This window comes from Hemitrygon akajei, chromosome 11 (genome assembly GCF_048418815.1).
Source record: "Hemitrygon akajei chromosome 11, sHemAka1.3, whole genome shotgun sequence".
NCBI classification, from domain to species: Eukaryota; Metazoa; Chordata; class Chondrichthyes; order Myliobatiformes; family Dasyatidae; genus Hemitrygon; species Hemitrygon akajei.
In genome coordinates, this window is record NC_133134.1 from 154,910,654 (window position 1) to 154,934,689 (window position 24,036).

The following is a 24,036-nucleotide window of genomic DNA, read 5'->3' on the forward strand; positions in this document are numbered from 1 at the left end:
CAATCTCTGAAGCCTTCACAGGGATGAACCTACCAAAAGCATCCGGCCCAGAAGGTAAGTTAACCAAGCACTAAAGACCTATGCTGATCGACATGCTGGAATATTCACCGATATCTTTAACCTCTCACTTCGGCAATCTGAGGTCCTTACCTGCTTCAAGCAGGCTTCAGTTATACTGGTGCCTAAGAAAATATTAATCTGCCTTAATGAATACTGTCCAGTAGCAATTACATCCACTGTGATGGAATGTTTTGAGAGGTTGGTGATTAAACATCTCACATCTCAACTCCTGCCTGAGAAGCAACTTGGATCCACTCCAGTTTGTTTATCAGCACAACAGGTCATCAAAAGATGCCATCTTATTGGCTCTTCACTCAACCCTGGAACATCCGGACAGCACAGATGCATATATTAGAATGTTCTTCATTGACCATAGCTCAGCATTCAGTACTATCATCCCCTCAACACTAATCAGTAAGCTTCAAGACCTTGGCCTCAATACCTCCTTGTGCAATTGGATCCTCAATTTCCTCACTTGCAGACCCCAGTCAGTTCAGATTGGCAACTTCTGCTCTACAATCTCCATCAGTACAGGTGCGTCACAAGGCCGTGTGCTTAGCCCCCTGATCTACTCGCTTTATGCTCATGACCATGGCTAAGCACAGCTCCAATGCCGTATTTAAGTTTGCTGACAATATCACTGTTGTTGGCCAAATCAAAGGTGGTGACGAATCAACATACAGGAAGGAGACTCTATATCTAGCTAAGTGGTGCCATAACAGCAACCTCTTACTCAATGACAGCAAAAGCAAAGAGCTGATTATTGACTTCAAGAGAAAGAAACCAGAGGCCTATGAGCTCATCCTCATCGAAGGATCAGAGGTGGAGAGGGTCAACAACTTTAAATTCTCAGTGCTATCATTTCAGAGGACCTGTCGTGGGCTCAGCACGTAAGTGCAATTACAAAGAAAGCACAGCAGCACCTCCACTTCCTTTGAAGTTTGTGAAGATTTGGCATAATATCTAAAATTCGGACAAACTCCTATAGATGTATGGTGGAGAGTATAATGACTGATTGCATCATAGCCTGGTATGAAAACATCAATACCCTTGAATGGAAAATCCTACAAGTAGTGTATATGGCCTAGTCCAGCATGAGTGAAGTCCTCCCCATCACTGAACACATCTAGAGAGATCATCAGAGATCTCAGAGACATCAGAGATCTCCACCACCCAGGTCATGCTCCCTTCTCACTGCTGCCATAAGGTGACACAGGAGCCTCAGCACCCACACCACACCAGGTTCAGGAACAGTGATCACCCCTCAAGCATCAGGCTCTTGAACCAGTGGGGATAACTTTACTTGACCCATCACTAACTGTTCCCATAACTTCAGTTTCAAGGCCTCTTCATTTCATGCCTGGTAATATATTTTTTTTGCTTTGTATTTGTACAGTTTGTTGTTTTTTCTACATTGGCTGTTCGTCCGTCCTGTTAGGTATTGTCTTTCATTGATTTTATTATGTATCTTGGATTTAATGAGTATGCCCATAAGAAAATGAATCTCAGGGCTGTACATGGTGACATACATATACACTTAGACAATAAATTTACTTTGAGCTTTGAATTTTGAAAATGCAGCACAAAAATATGGTTAAGGTACTTCAGCTTCTGAGCACTGGCTTCTACCTACAGACTGCAGCTGTCCAATTGGTTCTGCAATACTCAGAATGGGCAGGCTTAAGAGCACAATGTACTCTTGAGACCTTTCCACCAATGCTGGCAGCACTCATAGTGCTTAAGTTCAGATACCTGACCAGATTATCTATGAATGCCTTCATGTCACTCTGTCAGGTACCCAAAATTCAGATTTATATTTATTTATCATATATACCATATAACCATATAACAATTACAGCACAGAAACAGGCCATCTCGGTCCTTCTAGTCTGTGCCGAATGCTTACTCTCACCTAGTCCCACCTACCTGCACTCAGCCCATAACCCTCCAATTCCTTTCCTGTCCATATACCTATCCAATTTTTTTTAAATGACAAAATTGAACCTGCCTCTACCACTTCTACTGGAAGCTCGTTCCACACAGCTACCACTCTCTGAGTAAAGAAGTTCCCCCTCATGTTAACCCTAAACTTTTACCCCTTAACTCTCAACTCATGTCCTCTTGGTTGAATCTCCCCTACTCTCAATGGAAAAAAGCCTATCCATGTCAACTCTATCTATCCCCTCAAAATTTTAAATACCTCTGCTAAGTCCCCCCTCAACCTTCTACACTCCAAAGAATAAAGACCCAACTTGTTCAACCTTTCTCTGTAACTTAGGTGCTGAAACCCAGGTAACATTCCAGTAAATCTCCTCTGTACTTTCTCTATTTTGTTGACATCTTTCCTATAATTCAGTGACCAGAACTGTACACAATACTCCAAATTTGGCCTCACCAATGCCTTGTACAATTTTAACACCAAAACATACAGTGATATGTGCAACTTGCATTAACAATCAGCAACCCAAGAATATGCTAGGGGCACCCAAATGTTTTGCCACCCATCCCAGCACCAACATAGCATGCCTGCAATAACACAAAATACAACAAAACAGAACATACCAAGCAACAAAATAAAGCTCCACTCCTTCCCAACACATACACCCAACTACATACCCTGTCCTGTACCCACAGTAGATTCATTCAGACACTGGGCTGCAACTTTCCCTCCAGTGGACTTGCAGAAATTGGCAGACCACTGGGCCTCGACTTCTGAACTTCTGATTGACATTCAATTCTTTGATCTTTGGTATTGACCCAGGACTCAGAGTGGGTGGCAAGGTGTTGTGGCGGTGAGTGCAGCACTTACAGTAAAGGCGATCCAAGTTCAATTCCTGCCGCTGCCTGTAGGTTCTCCTTGTAACCATGTTGGTTTCCTCCGGGTGCTCCAGTTTCCTCCCACAATCCAAAGAAGTACTGGTTGGTTGGCTAATTGGTCATTAGAAATTGTCCCATGATTAGGCCTGGATTAAATCGGGATTGCTGGGCGGTGCAGCTTAGAAAGAAATTTCACATCACATGCCGGTGATAATAAACCCGATTCTGAAAGGGGCTAATCCACGTTGAACCTCAATAAGTTAAAAAATGATGATGAATAAGGACCCTGGATGATAGCCTGAACTCTAGGCCTCAAACACAGAATACACCAATGATGAGGCCTCAAAAGCTGGGCCTCATATCAGTAATTCTAACCATTGCAGGCTGTCTAGCCCACAAATCTTCAATGTATGTGACAAGATTCACTTCACTGTCATCATTATGAAATAACTTACCTCTCTACTCAACTGCCATCCTTGATAATGCCCTTGATTTGATGATGATGTCGACTCAGGCCTGAGAGGCCAGTGTCGGGCATTTTCATGCTCTACAAGGTATGGAACGAAAAACTGTGTGGTGCACCACTCCTCACACAGACAAAATTGATTTATTTAGAGGAAACATAGAACAGAAACATTGGGCAACTTGCTTTCTTTCTTTTCAGTTTGTTAAATTCAACAGGAACTGGAAAACATTCACAATGGTGAAATATTTTACAAAAGAATATTTTTTCTTCTGAAGAATTTCCACCCCGAACTATGTCAGATTCCAAAAACAGTAGTTGCATTCATGCTTGAGGGAACAGGTGATCACTGAAATTTTTGTTTTTTTTTTGTTTTTCCCTTTCAAACAGTCACTAATCAAATGCACAGTTATCACAATTATACAATTTCTGTTGAATACTTATGGTAAACAAGTAAATGCAAAGACTTAATTTGTTGACCAACAAAACTTGAATGATTTTACCAAGAGCAGATCCAGTCTTCCATAGTAGAAGCAGTCATTTTATCTTAAACCATAAGGCAGGAACTTTTACTCTTTTGTCAAATATCTGACAAATTGACAACTCTATTAATAAGTCTTCCCTTAAAGGGAGAAATGCAATTTTACTCCTAATTAAAAAATGACGCACATACTTCTACAGATTTATCTGAATATTTCTAGTAACCTTTAAGTTCCTAGCTACTCAGTACAAAATACAATGACAATTGAGATACAAGAGAATGAGATGCTGGAAATCCAGAGTAACACACACAAAATGCAGGAGGAACTCAGCAGATCAGGTGGTATCTATGGAGAGCAATAAACACAAACACAAGAACAGTGTCCTTATAAAGAGTCTCCGCCTGAAAAGTTGCCTATTTACTCTTTTTCCATAGATGCTGCCTGACCTGCTGAGTTCCTCCAGCATTTTGTGTGTTACTAAGAATAGAAACAATAGTCACTGAATATGAAATAGATTATTAAACTTTTCAGAGCATCTGGGAACTTAAACCATACCAATTGGTCAATATTTTCTATGGTCAAAATTGAGTATCACTAAATTCTAATACCCCTAACTGTTCCATTGTTCTAGGATCAGTCATGGCAAGTTAATATCTGCAAGATCTGCATTTCTAAAGCTAAAACTTACTGTTGAGACCTTGGCATTGTTTCATACATTTGGTATATCCAACATTCAACTGTGAAACATTCTGAAACTGAGCCAGAAAAAAAGCTGCTGGAGATTGCAAATTTGAGGGATAACTGCATTGAATGGACAAAAACATCATTGCTACATTATCAATTTGAAGGGGGGAGAAGTGGCATAAAATAGTACTAGATGTGGTTCAATGCATTTTCTAATATAAAAATATCTCCAGATTCTCCAAAGTTTTCAAGTCACTATAAAATATACCATTTTTTAAAAAGGCCATTAAAACCAGAGAATATATACTCTTAAAACTACATTCACTCTCTGCATTTTTTAAAATTGCAGCAGATTATACAGACCACTTCCCACATTCCAGATTTTGTTATTCAGCACGATAGCAACATAGAATGATGAAACCTTCAAAAATAGCTGTAGAATTGAACTAGGAAAAAACAACATTCTCATCGGAAATTCATTGCTACATTGTCTGATGCTGGCTTCTTCAAACTAATTAATATCTCAGCTGTAAAGATGGGAATTTCAGATAAACCTAAATGTGGATTCATATCCTAGAGTTCCACAGATGGAAAATATAGTAGATGCATTAGTGGGCCAGTCAGCATAAAACACTCCTACTTATGACTTGTACAAGATCAGAGTGTTTCTGCCAAAGATTTCCTGCAATACTATCTTGCTGCTAAGCAACCTAGAACATTTCATTTAAAATTGATACTTCCAGTGAGATGATGTTACATATTAACATTTTAAAAGCATCAGCCTATACAGTTCTATTCAACTAAAGAATTCCTATAATGCATTTTTTTAAATATTTGTTCACATACATAATGTAGTCATCATTTAGAATGCCAGTCTATGCTGCCCCTCCCTAGTTGTCCTTGTAAGATTTAGACTCAGCTTGGAATAATTACATTGCAAAAACAGAAAAAGCCAATGTAGCAAATGGATGAAAAGATATATCCAGGCAAGAAATTCTACATATGGTTCTAACCAAGCCTAAATAAAATCTGTTTTCCAAGTTTCAACTCAAATTAATAACAGCACCACTCATTTTACAGGCCCTTCAATGTATCAAAATGATCTTAAAACACAAATTTACAAGGGTATCAAGTTCAATTTGACACCACTGAATAAGGTCTAGTGACTAAAAGCTTAGTCAAAGTGATACTCCTTTATTTAAGAATACAGTTTGGTTAAAAAGAGGAAAGGTGCTCCAAGGATTGAATTGCAGAAAATGGACTTCAGCAGGCAATTGCTAGTACTTGCAAGGGAATAAAAACTGGGTCACTGAAAGGACAAGAGAATGTCAGAGATCTCACAATGTCACTCAGTTAGGAATGGCAAGGTCCGAAGGCATTGAAGATAAGGATGAAAATTGTAGAATTGTAGAATAACCAGAAACCAATATAATACAGCATATAAACAGCTCATGATAAACGATTTTCAGGAGAGCTGGGACTTCAATAGGGCGAGTTTCAGATAATGTACGAGCCACTCTAGATGGGACAAATGGAACACTCTTGCAGACGCCACATTTTGGAGCAAAAAGCAAACTGCTGGAGAAAGTCAATATGTCAGACAGGATCTGCAGAGGGTCGATGTTTCAGTTCATGACCCTTCTAGAGAGAAAGAATGCAAGTCTTTCACCTACCCCTAGATCTGGTTGAGATCTCCATTCCCTCCTCCTCAACCTCTTCTTCCTCTTCTTCCTCCTCTTCCTCCTCCTGTTTAGGCAGGTCCTCTGCCAAACTACACAAATGAAAAAGAGAGACCAATAGCTTTAAACAAATATTGCAAAAAAATATAATTTCTTTAAGCACAGCAACATGGAAACAGTATTTGGCAAAAACATACATTTTTCTCAAATGCCACACGAAATGTCATGCTTATCCCAAATCCTTAACCTGAAGCACGTAACCTATTCCAAAAAGAAACCTATTGCCAACTCTGTCGTTTCTTTATTTTCAAAACAGTTTCACTTTTCATTTGTCCAATCTCTCAAGCTAACAAGGCATAGCCTTGGAATTTTTAGTAGTTAATTATCCTGTTTTTAAAATTCCCCTCCCAGACTAAACTGCCAGAGTTTCTCCAGGCTGTACAAGGCTGCCTGTATTCCTCCAATTTTGATCTTCCAGCAGTCTGATTTCTTCCACTCTGCCAATCCAAATGCAATGCTAACTATATTTCATCTGTCAAGATCCAAAGACTGAGAATCACTCATGGCTTTGTAAACCCATTTGCTAGATGCCCTTTAAATCTTACTTCTTTTCACCATGTGTTTCACCTACCTTTGTATCTAAAAGCAGTGGTGCTGTCTGAGAAACTGCTCTTAGTAAAGTGGTCCAAGGCCCTTCCCATCTTGAAAACACACACACACAAATGTAATTTATTGTTATTGTTGAAAACTAAAGGGACAGGTATAAAGATTAAACTCCCCAGATTGACCATAAGACATAGGAGCAGAATTAGGCCATTCAGCCCATCAAGCCTATTAGGCCATTTCATCATGGCTGAACCTGGATCCCATTGAACACCATGCACCTGACCTCTTGTCATATCCCTTGATGCCCTGACCAATCATGCATGAATCTATCAACTTCTGCTTATACCCATGGACTTTGCCTCAACCACAGTCTGTGACAGAGTATTCCACAGACTCACCACTCCTTGGCTAAAAATAAAGTTAGGCCTTTTCATTTCATTAAAAAATGATCAACTGCTTAATGTCATAACATACAAGTTTATCCCAGCTTTGGTATGGCTTGTACATACAAACAAGTCAACAGATAGTTATTTCTCTGACTAGAGCCTGTGACTAGTGATGTGCCACAGGTGCCATTGGTGAATCCATTGAGGTTTGTCATCTACATCAATGATCTGGATGATAATGTGGTAAACTGAATCATTAAATTTGTTGATAACACTAAGATTGGGGGTATAGTGGACAGCGAGGAAGACTATCAAAGCCTGCAGTAGGATCTGGACTAGCTGCAAAAATGGGATGAAAAATGAGAGATGGAATTTAATGCACTTTGAGGACCAACCAGAGTAGGTCTTACCTGGTGAGCGGTAGGGCACCGAAGTAGAGCAGAAGGATCTGGGAATGCAGATCCACAATTCCTTAAAAGAGGAATCATGGGTAGATGGAGCCATAAAGAAATCAACTGACATACTGGCCTTCATAAATCAAAATACTGTGTACAGGAACTGGAATGTTATATTGAAATTGCGTGACATTTTGGTGAAGCCTAATTGGAGTACTGTGTGCAGTTTTGGTCATCTACTAGGAAAGATGTCAATAAGATCAAAAGAATGTAGAGAAAATTTACAAGGATGCTGCGAGGACTTGAGGACCTGAGTTATAGGGAAAAGTTAAATAGATTAGGATTTTGTTTCCTAGAACATTGAAAAATGAGAGGTATAAAAAGTGTGAGGTTAGAACTAGAGGTTAATGGTGAAAGATGAAATATTCAAGGGGAACTTCTTCACTCTGAGGGTGGTGAGAGTGTGGAACATGCTGCAGGCAGAAGTGGTGGATGGGGGTTCAATTTCTACATTTAAGAGAAATTTGGAGAGGGGTATGGAGGGCTATGGTCTGGGTGGAGGTCAATGGGACTAGACAGGTTAAATAGTTTGGCACAGACTGGATGGAGCAAGGGACTGGTTCTGTTCTGTAGTGTACTGTTTTACAATTCCAAGGATGAACTTATTGGCTGCTGTATGGCTGCAGCCATCATCTGCTACCTGGGAACCTGTTCTGCAAATGCACTTCCGACTTGCAAGTAGTTTATAGAAACAGAACCGTACTGCAACCTGGGATATCGCTACTGTTCTATCTACTTGCTCACAATTTGGTTCAATATTTTCAATGACTATATTCTCTTTAAATGTTGAGCAAGGACAGAACTTTCAGAAGAAATGATGAATTCCAGTATATAGGAAGTGGAAAAAAAAGAAAAACAATGACTAAGGAATGGGCTATGAAATTGGCTACAAGTTCCTTGAGCAGAAGGTTTGGAAAACTATTTGTTTGTTCTTTTTCAGATCATTTGTACTCAATCACAATGCTTTACTTTCAATATGTTATCACTTCAGAGGATTTGTCCTGGGTCCAGCACGTAAATGCCATCATGCAGAAAGCACAGCAATGCCTCTACATCCTTACAAGTTTAAGATTTGGCATGACATTAAAAGCTTCGTCAAACTTCTATAGATGTGTGGTGGAGAGTAAGTTGATTGGTTGCATCATGGCTTGGCATGGAATCACCAACGCCCTTGAACATAAAATCCTACAAGTAGGGGATATAGTCCAAGCCATCATGGGTAAAGCTCTTCCCACCACTGAGAACATCTACACAGAGTGCTGTAGCAGGAAAGCAGCATCCATCATCAAGGACCCCCACCATCCAGACCATCCTCTCTTCTTGCTGCAACCATCAGGAAGGTGGTACAGGAGCCTCAGAACTCACACCACCAGTATCAGGAACTGTTATTACCCCTCTAGCTCTTGAACCAGAGGGGATAATTACACTCAACTTGACTTGCTCCATCACTGAACTGTTCCCACAACCTATGGACTAACTTTCAAGGCTCTTCAATCTCATGTTCAATATTTATTGCTTTTTCCCCTTGGGAAACACGTTTGTTGTCTTTTGCACATTAGTTGTTTGTCTATCCTGTTGGGTGTGGTCTTTCATGGTTCTATTGTTTCTTGGCTTTACTGTGTATGCCTGCAATAAAATGAACCTCAGGATTATATATAGTGACATATATGTATTTTGATAATAAATAAATTTACTTTGAACTTTCAACTTTATTTCCTGTACCATATGAGTCACGACAAGGATAATTATCTAGCCCTCTGACAAAACTGAAAAAAATAACACATCTGGTACTTTCACGTTTTCCAGTCATTCTGACAGATACAGAATATCCAGTATGCTGTATTAAAAAATTCACGAGAAATTTCTCTACAAAATGATGTAATGGGACAGTTTACAGACTTCAAAGTTTTAAAAAATATCAATTCAAAGTAAGAATGCAGAAGAGATGTCAAAAGGTAATTTATCATTAATTAGACCTCTGAACATAGCCAGGTACAGGAGAAAACAAACTGCAGTTTTTAAGTTTGAGTGGGTGAGAGAAATCTGGTGATGACCAGATTTAGATGTCAATATTCAATTCACCATACGTCAACTGTACTTTCTGTGCCCCCACTGAGAATGGTTGGTTGGTAGAGCAAGTGAATTAGGAAAACCAACTGAACCTCATATCTACAAGTCTGATCTTGCTATTTTACCTACAATAGATCACGTTATTTTGATTTTGAATGAAACAGAAAAGCTGCAATGACTTATTGGCCACAGAATTTCTGCCTTATTCAATGATAACTGAGCATGTTACACAAGTGATGAAAGCAAATTGTTAATTACCCTACCTTGCAATCAGCAGAGGAGTACATTGTAACATAATTTTGTAGTAGGGAACCCAGTTTAGTGCTAAAAAAATCATACCTGTAATATTCACTGTGCCCACACAACCTCAAATAGACAATGGCATTTGTGGTTTCATTATGAAGTGATTCAGCATGAAAGAATTCATGATGCACATTGTGTATACCTAGAACTGACTATAACATATAACCATTTTTTTTAAATCCCCAGTTCATCAGCTAACTGCCTCTTGGTTTTACAGAGACTGAATATACATGACTATTTAAATTTTATATAAGCAGATTGCCATGGAAATAATTTTCCCCCTGGATTTATTGGGTCTTTTTTTAATACAAAGCAGAAATCCTGTTTGCAGCGAGTAACTCAGCCGCTCTGCATGCACCAGTATCAACCATTTACTTGTCCTGAGTACACAGTGTTTACAATATGCAGAGTCTAAAAATGGAACCTGGCACAGTAGACTACTCCTATCTGTGCCTAAAATGGTGGCAGTCTCCATTATCACTTCGGCAATTGTCAAGCCTGCAAACCTGTACCACAAAACCATTCAAGACAGAATAAAGTCTGGTAATCAAAAGATATTAACTATATCTTAGTGCAAAGCAAAACAACCACTAAACTGCATGCAACCAACACATAATTCAGGAAATACTTCACATAGAACAGAAACAAAAGTCAACTGAACATCTCACTGGTATTAAATGCCAGCTAGAATCTTAAGGAAAACGCCTTGTGCTGTACACTGAAGGCATGTAAAATGCATTTTGTTCTATGCAGCTCAGCAAATCTAACCCAAAGTCTTAAAACATGATTTAAAAGATGATTGTGGGATTGAAATATTTACAGAGAAAGCAGCTCCAATGCAGATATAGCAATGGGAGGCTTGATCAAACTGGTTTGAGCCAGTTTTTTTACCTTGGTCATGACATCTGCTTTTCCTAGACACTGAATTACATCATTATTTTAATCAACTTAAAACAATTTTGCTTTGTGTCTTTGCTACAGAATTTATAACATCAAAATTATGTAGAACAGAGCTTAATGCACATCCCAAGAGGGATCTGGGCATCAGGAGTCATTGCACTGGGCTGTCTGTTCTTGTCTCACAGCTTGTACAGCATATCCCATCAACACCAAATATAAACTGTTAACAAAACAGAAGAAATTGCTCCTTTTTAGCCGTGTAGTGTATGTTACATAAATGACAGAGAATCACACCTTTTAACTGTTAAAAATATATAAAGTTCTTCAGCTTGGCTGAAATTACCTTGTTGTTGGTGGAACAAAGATGGAGGAAATTTCCAGAAGGCCTTTTTGAGTCCAGCTACTGTGATTGTCAATCTTTAACGTATTCTGCGCTGCTATTGGCTAAATGCTGCAAGGCGAGATACGATTGGCTTGCAGTGAAAAGCTGTACAGCTGCTGCTACCTTGTTACAGACAGCATCTTTCTGCATTGCAGCCTAGATTATAAGAAACAGGGAAGTATCTGTGCAGATTTCTGGCAAACAGATACACAGACACTTTCAGGGGAGTAGGAGGGAAATTTAAGCTTGCCCAAAAAAAATTAACTGAACTGTTTTCAGTCATTTGTGGCACAGCAACGATATGGTCCCTCACAATTATGATGGTGTTGTTCTTCCATGTAGGCCCTTTCAGTGCAGCCATGTTAATACCCTGCTGCAAACACTGACAAAAGAATATCTAGGTAGGTCCTGTCAATAAATACAGTTCTTCAGGTACAGCATCTGAGATTACCACTCTGAAGTGCACCCTTCTGCAATTAAACAAACTTGGGAGCCATGCAAAAATTAAGTATAATGTTTATATTTAGAGCATCAGGCTGAATATCAGAAAGCACCTTTAAATCTGTAAATTGTATTTGAAACTTCTCATCCTAATAATCAAACCAATATCCACAGTTTCCAACTAACACTTTCTAAAGCTTACTCATTTGATAGATGGGGTTAAGCAAAATAGCAAAAAAAAAGAGAAAAATTTGAAGGGAGAACTACTGAAGATTTGTCCCCTTTCCAAATTGGTACTTTACCAAATTCCTGTTGTGGAAATAGGGTAGCCATCTTGTACAATAGCATTACAAAGCAACAATGTGGTGCTTTGTGGATGCTCACTTTATTGTTTCCTCACAGATCGCATTCCACAACCCTTCCCCCACCCCACCTTCTGCCGCTGTCTGCCAGCACAGGTCCCACTTGAATCTGGCTCATGTTACAATGAATGCACATTACCAGGGAGAGCTGTTTAGCGCACACTCATTGTCTTGTCCCTGAGTGTCCCTATGACGAACAGTCTTAATAGTGTTTAACAGCTCAAGTCCTCCTTACTTCATATACTCTATGGCATTAAAAAAAACACAAGATCTACATACATACTTCCTGATCTAGCTAATGCAAACACCAATTCATTTTTTTAGCCATTTACACAATATCAGCAATACGTTTGTCACAGACAAGCTGGCTGTCAAATCGTGATCATAAATTAAATATGTATGCAACATTATCATAGCGCAAGAAAGTTCCACTGCTATTTGGGAAATACAGCAAATTCTGCACACACTGTTGTAGTGGATATAAATGTTACAAGACTAGCACTTAAAAAATTTACAAATCGAAAATAAAACTTAAAACACAAGCAAATTGTTTTTGCTAGAGAAGAAACAGACCATTGAAAACAAAGTTATATCAGTGCAACTAAAAAGACAAATATTTAAAGAAACTTGTTATATTGTGGACAAAGATAACAACACAATGTACCTGTGGGAGGGAAAAACAGACAGGCTAAAGTTAAACTCGGGGAATATAGGGGGAAATCACTGTTATCATAATTCAACATGAACAGCATTGTTATGAAATGAAATTTAACCCCAAACCGCATGCACACTTACAACAGCAGCAGATCAAAAGCCTGGTGATGGAGACAGGTATTAAGGAGCCTGCAGGCAAATCAGAGTCAAGTAGGGAAAAGAAACATCTATAGAAAAGCAACACAAGTGAATCTGCAGATGCTGGAAATAAATAAAAACACAAAATGCTGAAAATGTTTCGGGCTGAAACGTCGTCACTACCTCCTCCCATAGATGCTGTCTGGCCTGCTGAGTTCTGCCAGCATTTTGTGTTTTTATTTTTTTTATCTATAGAAAAGAGTTAGCAGTTGACGTTTCGGGCTGGAACCCCTGCCCAAAATGTCAATTGTTTACTCTTTTCTATAGGTGCTCCCTGGCCTACTGAGTTCCTCCAGCATTTTGTGCATGTAGCTTGGATTTCCAGCATCTGTAGATCAGGTGTAGACAGTTGCCAATGTTGTAATGCTCAAGTTCCAGAAAGATCAAAAAGCTTGAATCTGAGTAGTGCTGACATATCATGGAGTTGCAAGACTGAATAATAAAGTTAGAACCCCAGCAAGTGAAGCAGAGCATGGGAGAATATTCCCAGGAAGGATTTGGAGTACTTGAAGACAGAAGCAGTGAGCATGATGAGCCCAAAGATGAATTTACCTTGGCATTCAATATGAGTAAGGGATGCACGGGAAAGGAGTTGCATTGACCACAAGACACAAAAGCAGAATTGGGACATTCATCCCATCAAATTTGCTTTGCCATTCGATCATTGCTGATTTATTTTCCCCTCTCAACCCCATTCTCCCTGTAATCCCTGATACCGGTACTAATCAAGTGACTTTCAAACTCCCACTTTAAATATACCCTATGACTTTGCCTCCACTATGTCTGTGCCAATAAACCCCACAGATTCACCACCATCAAGTTAAAGAAATTCCTCCACATCTGTGCTCTAAGGGTAAGCTCTTGTAATTTGAGGCTGTGCCCTCTTGTCTTGCTCTCTCCCACCATAGGATCACCCTCTCCATGTGCACTCTCTCTAGGCCTTTCAATATTCAATAGGTTTCAATAAGATCCCCACCCATTCTCAGCTCCAGTGAGTACAGGCCTAGAGCCATCAAACACTTCTTATATGTTAAACCTTGCATTCCCAGCACAGTTCTCATGAATCTCCTCCTCTGGGCCCTCTCCAATGCAACCACATCCTTGGATATGGGGCCCAAAACTGCTCACAATACTCCAAATTGGTACATTTCCCCATGACCCACCACACTCCACACCAGGACAGTACACTTACCTCCTGGCATGTCAAATTTTTCAATAATCTAGAAGGTACAAAAGAGGCATAGCATAGACATTATTTCGTAACATGTACCAGTGATATTAAACCTGAATTTGATTCTCTTCGCTTTCCTGGATGATTTGTGCTCCAACAACACTGAAAAAGTTCATCAATGCCAACCGCACATGGGTACAAACATGATTGGTACCTCACACACCGTCTTGCAAATTCATTCTACTCAATTATTGTACACGGTGACTAGTGTGTATACCACCTACGTGATCCAGTGCAGCAATTCACAACAGACCTCCCAAACCTGTGATTTCTACCACTTAGAAGGACAAAGGCAGCAGAACCATGCAAACAACACTTTGTTTGAAGAGGAAAAAAGTCACAAAATGTCCAACCAAATGGCACCAGGTGAGTACCTTCACAAGTATTTCAACAGTTCAGGCAAAGGACTCACAAACACTTTAAGGGCAATAATTATTGGCCCTGACTGTTGTAGTAAGATCCTGTGAATGAACATTAAAATCTCTACAGGCTACAAACAATGACAGCATTTTGGGAAGGGGGAGGGGAACAAACGAAAATCCTGAATGAAATGAGTGCATGAGTAGAAACACAATGGCAAAATCCCAGATGTGGAAAGCATGGGTCTTCATAAGAAAGAGTTCAGCTTAACATTGAACAGAATGGCAAGGATGTGGAGGCAAATGAGGACTGAAAGAGAGGCATCAGGCTGTCACAAGTGATACAGCAAGTTACCCAATGCTAATCACAAAGATGCTATTCATGACTTTAAACTGGTGAGGGTGGGTCAGTACCATTACAAAAGGATATAAAGGGTTCCAAAGTTACTTTTTTTTAATGCAGTTTTAACCTTGGATGAATGTCCCTAACTGCTTTATCATCGCAGGAGGCCAAAAAGTATAGCCACTGGAGAAGATTTTTTTTATTAATGCACACATTAGGTTTAATATGGCAGATGAGAGAGACAGTAAAGACAGAGAGGCTGTAAATAGAAAGGAAATTCAGGAAAACAGCACCCACATCCCTGAAATCGTGGTTCCATTACTTGACCAAATAAAAATCAAGGATGCCAAAGATCCAGAATTGCAACAGCACAGAACCAACAAGACTTTGGGTCTAGCAGAAACTGCAAGGTTAAATGAGGTACAAAATTGAGGATTTGCAAATCAAGGATTTTGAGAATTAAGGTATTGCTGTGTCAAGCAAAATTGCGATCACAAACACGATAACGTTCAGTAACTGGAAGCTAAGCTATAGGCAGTAGTCTTAAACAAGCTTAGGAAACCAGTCTGGAAAGCATTGAAATAGTCAAGAATGGAGGCAGTAAAGATATGACTAAGGTGCCAGCAGTAGATGGCCAGAGACAGATAAGCTATAGAGGTGGAAAAAGCTCATTTTGGTTTCTCAGAAGACACAAGAAATTTATTTTGGGGTCAAATTAGTTGAACAGCAAGAATTGCGAGCTGGAATCACTGACAACAGTGGCTTTCATCTTCATAATATTCCATTTCTTCAGGGATGGGTATATTTTTTTAAAAAAAGACGTGATAAATCAGATACATTGCAGGAGATAGAGAGATTTGTGGGACCAATTTCGATCTGGATAATGTTCAAAGAACATTTATTATCAAAGAATATATACATTATACAGCCTTGAGATTCATCTCCTTCCACACAGCCACAAAACAAGAAACCCAGAAGAACCCATAAAAAAGACCGACGAACACCGACTGTGCAGAGAGAGAGAAAAAATCCTGCAAATAATAAGAGTAAGCAAATATCATTTAAAATGAATTGTGAGATCTCAGATATGAAGCCTAGAGCTGCTGCAGCAGGCCGCAGCCTCAGTTCAGCACTGTGGGGTAAACTTCACAGAACCCAATTTCATCGAAGATTGTATTCAGGTGAGAAAAGAAAGCAGCGAAGGCTAAATTCTTGAAGGCCTCCATGTGTAACAATTCAGATGTGTAAAGATAGGTAGGCGAGTCTATGCCGCTGGCTGGAGAGAGAGCAGAATGGAACCATCTGTTGACTAATACACACAACTGGGTGAGACATATCAAAAAGAACGGATAGTGTTGAGGGTGAGTCATATCAGAAACCACATGTCATTTAGATCTGCAGTGTATCAGGGCTGGGGAAGGAAAACAAAACTACAGATATACAAATATGGAATTTCATGAAGGATGAACAAAAATGTGGGAGGATGGTATTCATGACTAAGTAGCAATGACAGTGCAGTGGGCAGAATGAACGTCTTATTGATGAAACTGCAACACTGTACTCCTAACAGCACTCAAGTCAGAATTCTAAGTGTGCAAACTAGACTACTACTTGCAGCTATTGCACTGTGCAATGTTAAATTTTATATTTTCCCCCAATTTACATATATGAACACCAGCTCCATAGCAAAGAAAGCCCAGCAGCGTCTCTACTTTCTGCGAAGGCTGAGGAAAGTCCATCTCCCACCCCCCTCCATCCTCATCACATTCTACAGGGGTTGTATTGAGAGCATCCTGAGCAGCTGCATCACTGCCTGGTTCGGAAATTGCACCATCTCGGATCGCAAGACCCTGCAGCGGATAGTGAGGTTAGCTGAGAAGATAATCTGGGACTCTCTTCCCGCCATCACGGTCATTTGCACTACACGCTGCATCCGCAAAGGAAACAGCATTGTGAAGGACCCCATGCACCCCTCATACAAACTCTTCTCCCTCCCGTCTGAGAAAAGGCTCCAAAGCATTCGGGTTCTCACGACCAGACTATGTAACAGTTTCCTCCCCCAAGCTATCAGACTCCTCAATACTCGAAGCCTGGACTGACACCTTACCCTATTGTCCTCTTTATTATTTATTGTAAAGCTTTTTGTGCACTTTACGCAGTCCTGTGTAGGTCTGTAGTCAAGTGTAGCTTTCTCCATGTTGTTTTTGTTTTACATAGTTCAGTCTAGTTTTTGTACTGTATTATCTAACACCATGGTCCTGAAAAACGTTGTTTCATTTTTACTATGTACTGTACCAGCAGTTATGGTCAAAATGACAATAAAAGTGACTTGACTTGAATGGTGAAGGTCTGGAATGAATTGCCAAGCAAGCAGTGAGGTAGCCTTAATTTTAAGCAGTCAAAATTAGATTTTATTTATTTGTTGAGATACAGTGCAGAATAGGCCCTCCAGGCCCTTCAAGCTGTGCTGCTCAGCAATCCCCAATTTAATCCTAGCCTAACCATGGGACCATTTACAATGACCAATTAACCTGCCAACTGATACATCTTTGGACAGTGGGAGGAAACCCACAGAGTCACGGGGAGAACATTCAAACTCACTACAGGCAGCGGCGTGAATTGAACCCAGTTCGCCAATACAATAACGCTTTGTGCTAACTGCTACGCTACGGTGCTGCCCCGATCATCTGAATGAAAAGGCAGGGAAACAGAACTGGCAGGGTTGCTCTTGCCTAGAGACAATTCAGATTCTGAGGGACAAATTGTCTCCTTCCATTCTGTGAAAAGCCTTAACCCATTCTCAGATGAATATCATCCAACTCTAACCAGTGGACAGTAATACAGATCAGGGGTTCAAGATGTAAGAATATCAAAGTTTAACCTGGTGCCCCACTGCCGCCCAACTGAGAATGACTAACTCAGCAAACACCAGGAACAAAACTTGTCAAACCCTTCTGGACTCAGCAGGCCTATTCCATATCAATCTGCACGTCCATTAGCTCAGCGAGCAAGCTAAAGTTAAAAAAAAATTGGTTAACCCAAAAAAAATTAAGCCTTCTTCCACACTGTCCACTTCTTTATTAGTCATGAACACTATACAAAAAACAATTTTTAAAATGTAATTCACAGCATCTTGACTTACCACAAATCACATCTTGATGTATACTTCCTTTGTGCACATTATAGATTGGGTTTAAGAAACTTAAAATACCAGGTGGTTGCAAATGGAAAGTGGTGGGGCCAGTTCCCCAGTTCTTAATCAAATTTGCAATCAGTTGTAAAATTAAATGAAAGAGAGCATGTTTTAACTAAGTGGAAAGATGATGTAGACTAACTGTTTCACGATCATTCCATTCAACTGGTAAACATCTGCTGCATCTTCCTTCCTTGCAACATTACAATGCAAAAGTAGTTAAGTCCTTCAGTTCTAGGCCAGTAACTTTGCAGTTTCTTAAGAAAAAAAGACAGACTGCAAGCACAGCACACATTGGCTGAAAAGTGCCAATAAAGCTGCTAGATACGTGGTTCTCCCCACGATTTTCCACACGGGTTATCCTGATTGCAGCTATACCACATCAGGGACAAATAGTTTTTCCAGTCTTCCCACCCTTGTCCATCCCCCACCACTGCAGGGTTGGGGGGGGGGGGGGAGGGGAAAGCAGCAAGAGAGAAATAAAAGAGAGTAATCGTTGTTAGTAAGATCTTTAGCCTCTCAGCTTTCAGTTCATGATGACGTTTGCCTGTGTAGCTAATGCAAAGAAGCCAAGGTAAATAAATAAGTAGAGATTTTTTCCTTGTAAGATGGCATTATAATTCTATATCATTAGGCTTTCATGATTATTGTGATTATAGTTAATTAAAACTAGCAACTGGAAAAGATATTGTAAAATGTAGATTTATTCTGCTGCACTAGGTATGTAGACATTTACACTTCACCATGAGGGTGTGCAACTTCCATTTTGGACCATATTTGTGTGTCTATCGTGGTGTAGCTGGTACATAACCTCAACTCAGACTTAAAAGCTTCCAGATTCAACTGCAACTCGAGAATATCTTCTCAAGTGGATGCAAAAGGTCCTGTGGCACTATTCAGAAAAGGTGGAGTATTTTCCTAAAGCCTTGAACAATATAACTCAAAGTTAAGAAAATAACAAGTTATCAGGACACCAGCAGGCAAAAGAAAATCTGCAGATGCTGAAAATCCAGGACACACACACACACACACACACACACACACACACACACACACACACACACACACACACACACACACACACACACACACACACACACACACACACACACACACACACACACACACACACACACACACACACACACACACACACACACACACACACACACACCTCAGCCAACATCAGGGTTATTCATGGGAGCTTACAGAGGGAAAATATTATTACATAACTACCATACTTCAAGTGCTCTTTGCTGGGTGTAAAGTGATTTGGAATATTATAAAAAGCATGATATAACTCAAGTGTCATTGGAGAGCCAAATAAAGCATATTCAAAGATGTAAAAAATTTTAAAAGCTGCAACTTCACTGTAGAAATATTTTTTCCCATCTGAATTCCTACAATATTAATCCCATTCCACAAGAAAATAACTTGATGAGAGAAGAACCCATAAATATTCAGATAAGAAATAATGGAGACATGAAGGGTGGATGTTCATAAGCCATAATTTCCTAATCAGGGAGAAAACCTTAGTCAAGCAAGATCCTGCAGAAATAAAATCCTCAGTTTTTCTAAACCACAGTTAACAAAACAGAAATTGGTGCAGTTGACTGACAGATTGAGGAGCCTTAACTATTCCCATAAAATTCACTGTGCCATTTAGCACATGAATTAACTGCATTCATCTCTTTAAATAGTTCATTCATGAGCTTCTGAATGCACATATATGTGACTCAGCATGTCTGTCTTTCTTGCACAAAAGATATTCAATATCACATTCAGGTAGAACTCCCTCTAAAAGCAGTCTGGTTCTGGGCTGTGCTCATCATACATACACTATAAGCCACCTCTGATATCTGATACAATTTCAAAATTTCAGGGCAGAAATCCCTTCCCATGCCCACCCCATGTAATTTGCCATTTTGCCTTGACACTAAAGAGAAGTATACTGAACTATTATTGTTAGAGGAACAGATCTGATTTTAAGTGTAACAGCACAATCTGTGTCCTACCTTCTTGAATGACGATGGTGATCTTGTTTGCAATTCAAACTAGCTATAGCCTGCCTTGATTCCCTGTAGGGCAGTAGCCTTCTTCTGTACTGCTTCTTCTATTTGCCCACCAACAAGCATGTGACTCTGCTACACAATAGGGCAAGGACCTTCTGTTAAAGAGAAGGCCACTATAATTGACTAGTGAGCATCTAAACTCAGTGAATCAGAAGTCAATTTCCCCTTCTTAAGGAATATTTATAATAACACTGATGATTACACTTTAAACAGAGCCAGTACTGAACAAGATGGCAGTAACATGTGACCAAGGAAAGCAAAAAGTAAAAAAGTCTGTCATTGTAGCTGCTCTAACTACTTGGACTGCTAGTTTGCATAGCAGTCAGGCCATTAGAGTAAATGGAAACAATCTTTAACACTTTAAAAGTACATAAAATAAACTGTTTACTGCTTACCTCTGTGGTTGCATTGTACTGTAACACAGGGTTAAGTCAATACTTTATAAAAACATGGTGGACAGTAACAGTAGTCAGAGAAGGGCTTGGCACATAAGCTTGATGATCTGTCAGTCTCCAAAGTACCTGAAATGTAATTGGATGGGCTTCTTTACCAGCCTATAAAATTGAAGCTGATTGGCTCATACACTTCCTGAATGGTTACTTCTGCACAGCATTTACAGACAGAAACCATTCTGTGAAAAGAATTTAAATTTAAAGATTGGCTCAGTTTCAGAAGCAGAAAGCAGAAATATCAAAGAAGCCAATGCATATCAAACTATTGAAATAAACTAGAAAGCTAGGAATGTCCTGTAGTACTCTGGCAGCTCATTTTAGCAGATTAGCTTGATGTTATTGTCCTTTTCCCTGAAGGTAAATGACAAGAACTGCATTTTGTGAATAAAGGGATTTCTCTGCATTAGTCAAATAACTGGGAGTGCTACAATGTTTCAGGCTCTTTAAAACAAATAGGAACATCACAGGAGTTATCACTAAAAGATCACTTTTCTAATAATGTAACTATTTTAGAAATGAAATGCATTTGTTGAAACAAATTTGAAACAATTCAAATTGTTGAAACATTTGTTGAAATTGCAATACTCAGTCGATATCTTGAATCTATATGGCTCTTTTAACAGAGAAAAACACTCGAAGGTGCTTTTTTGCAGAGAATGAAATTAAAAGAGGGATGGATGCTGAGTCAAAGAAGGCCACATTGAGCACGCTGAGAAGGGTTCCTGAAGGATATTTCCCCTTATCTGGGAAAATAAATGATACATCAAACTAAAGAATCAACCATTAAAGATTGAATAAACTTCTCCCAGTAGGGTTGGAACGCGGGAGTTCAGGGGATGAACCAAGATGGTGTATTGCAGAATCATAGAAAAGCTACAGCACAACACAGGCCCTTCGGCCCACAAAGTTGTGCCAAACATGTCCCTACCTTAGAAATTACTAAGCTTACCTATAGCTCTCTATTTTACTGAGCTCCATGTACCTATCTATAAGTCTCTTAAAAGACCCTATCATATCCGCCTCCCCCACCGTTGCCGGCAGCCCATTCCACGCACTCACCACTCTCTGAGTAAAAAAACTTACCCCTGATATCTCCTCTGTAACTACTCCCAAGCACCTCAAACCTGTGTCCTCCTGTGGCAACCATTTCAGCCCTGGGAAAAAGCCTCTGACTATCGACATAATCAATGCCTCTCATCATCTTATACACCTTGCAGACGGATTTCTGACACCCATACAACTAGCCTGGGTACAAAACTGGATTGCTCTGAGTACCTAGCTGATTGGAAGAGATTGAGTGGCTTCAGGCCGGGTGGTGAAATCCAGGCCCAGAGCAAATCACTGGGCGTCATGGTCCTGACCCTGAGCACTTCACAGAAGCTGGATCCTAACGCAAGGTACAATTCACTGTTCAGACAATTTAAACGCCGGCTCATATCGGAGGCGAGATCCGATTTCACTCTCTGCGATGTTCATTCCTCTCTCTAGGACACTAAAGCCTTTTGCTGTTCAGTTGTTTGGTCAATTTAAATGCCGGACAAGATAGACTAAAAGGGTGTCGGGATTCAGGGCGAGAGCCGATTTCACTTGTTCTCCGTGATGGTCACTCCTCTCTCCATGGCGCTGAGGCTATGAAGATTGCCCTGGCTGCTCTGCCCCGTGCGCGCTATAATGATAAAGTAAGAAGCAAAGCTTAGGGCCTACTCCAGGCTGCTCTGGAGTTTGGATGTGAGGACTCAATTTTGGCTTGGAATGCTGTTGTTCGCTTCAATTGTTTGCATGATTTGTGTTTTTCCCCTTTCTTTTGCACATTGGCTGTTGTTTTTTTAATTTTTATTCTTCTTTTTCCCTCTTTAATTGGGTTCTTTTGAGTTCCTTACTTTGTTGCTACCTGTGAGCAAACAAATCTCAAGGTTGCGTGATTTATACATTCTTTGATAATAAATGTACTTTGAATCTTGAGAAAGGGATCACAGAGAACAGGTAGGAAACTCAGGTTGCAGCTACAATCAAATAATCTTATTGACTGGTAGAGGGTGGTAAGACCAACTTCTGCTCCTCTTACTGTTGTGAAAGTCAGAATCAGATTTACTATGACTGACTTGCACCACGTGAAATTTGTTGTTTTACAGCACCGGCATCCTTCTCAGAAGATCATCATTTTGTCATGGAGGAGAGGCTTATGAACTCCTGAGATCATGGTATGGCCATCCTTGGCGTAAGGTCAAGGGGGAGGTCCCAGTTAAAGAGCAATTGAACCAACACCTGAATGGTGGAGCTGGCAGAAGATGACGACACATCACAACAGGAGTGAAAGCAGCAGAAGGCTGCCTCATTGAACGGTCTCCAGTCTTGCATTTCATGCCATTGAACTCTGACCCTGATCTGTCAAGAACCATGTGGTGACTGCCTGTGCACCAGCCTCCCCAAGTTAAACAAAGTCACACACAGGTGTCCTCCAATAAGGGAATAACCCCTTAGGGTGGGCTTCCCAACTTTTTTTATCCCATAGACCCCTACCATTAACTGAAGGGTACATGGACCCTCGTTTGGGAACCCCTGTCCTCAGGGATGCAATTCCAGTACATAGACAGTGGAAAACAAAAATATTGGAATGCGAGAGTCAGTAGAATGAGACGTTCACAGACAGAAACAGGTTCTTGAAGGGTACAGAACATGAAAAATGAGCTGATAAAGCATTTCCTCTTATCTGCTTTGCCATTTAATTTGATCCTGATTGAGACTTCATTTCAGCACCATTTTCCCACACTAACTCCAAAACACTTAATTTATTTTTGTTTATCATTTCAAGTCTTTGATATAAATCAGTATCTGAGCATATGTACCCCAACAATGGAGATTTCCATAAGACTGTCCTCTAGTGAAGAAATTTCTTCTCATCTTTCATTTCCTTAACACCAAAGCCTTCAATTTCTTACCATTTAAACAAAACATTGTGGGTTTCTTTTTTCTCTAGCAAAGCAGAGGAACTGGTATTCGAAGACATGCCTTCGCCTATTACCCAACCTGTATGTATTTCACTGAAGAATTCTCCAGCAGCCCATTTGATTACCTAGCTTGGTGACATCATATAATTGATCCTCAGGCCACAACAGCAGTTTTCATATTTCATTAGGGTATAGAAGGAGACATTTCAGCCCATTCAATAAATGCTCTTTTCTCAGAGCAATCCCATCTCATTTCCCAATAAATGATAAACACAAGAGATTCTGTTCATGCTGGAAATCCAGAGTATAAATCCAGAGTTTAATATATTTGACAAATGTGATCTCCTTTTCATACACCTGTTCAACCCCATAATTATTTTTATAGGTACCCTGCTGTTCCTTCTTCAATAATAGATCTCACCATTTTCCCTGTTGCAATTGTACTGTATTGTACCATATGCAGTGTACTGTAGAACCAAGAACCAACTGAAGTCAG

The 24,036-nt window shown here is 39.9% G+C and overlaps 1 protein-coding gene across 13 annotated transcripts in view; it reads right to left on the reverse strand.

The window, feature by feature from the left end:
• Positions 1 to 24,036, reverse strand: part of zmynd8 (zinc finger, MYND-type containing 8) — a 132,832-nt gene that overhangs the window by 95,424 nt on the left and 13,372 nt on the right. For 11 of the 13 annotated variants that reach the window (XM_073062003.1, XM_073062007.1, XM_073062000.1 and 8 more), the window contains one exon: positions 6,180 to 6,277. In XM_073062003.1, the coding sequence (XP_072918104.1) occupies positions 6,180 to 6,277 (98 nt within the window). Of the gene's footprint in view, positions 1 to 6,179; positions 6,278 to 11,248; positions 11,334 to 20,535; positions 20,658 to 24,036 lie in introns of those variants that run through there. The other 2 variants (XM_073061997.1, XM_073062001.1) reach the window with 2 other exon arrangements.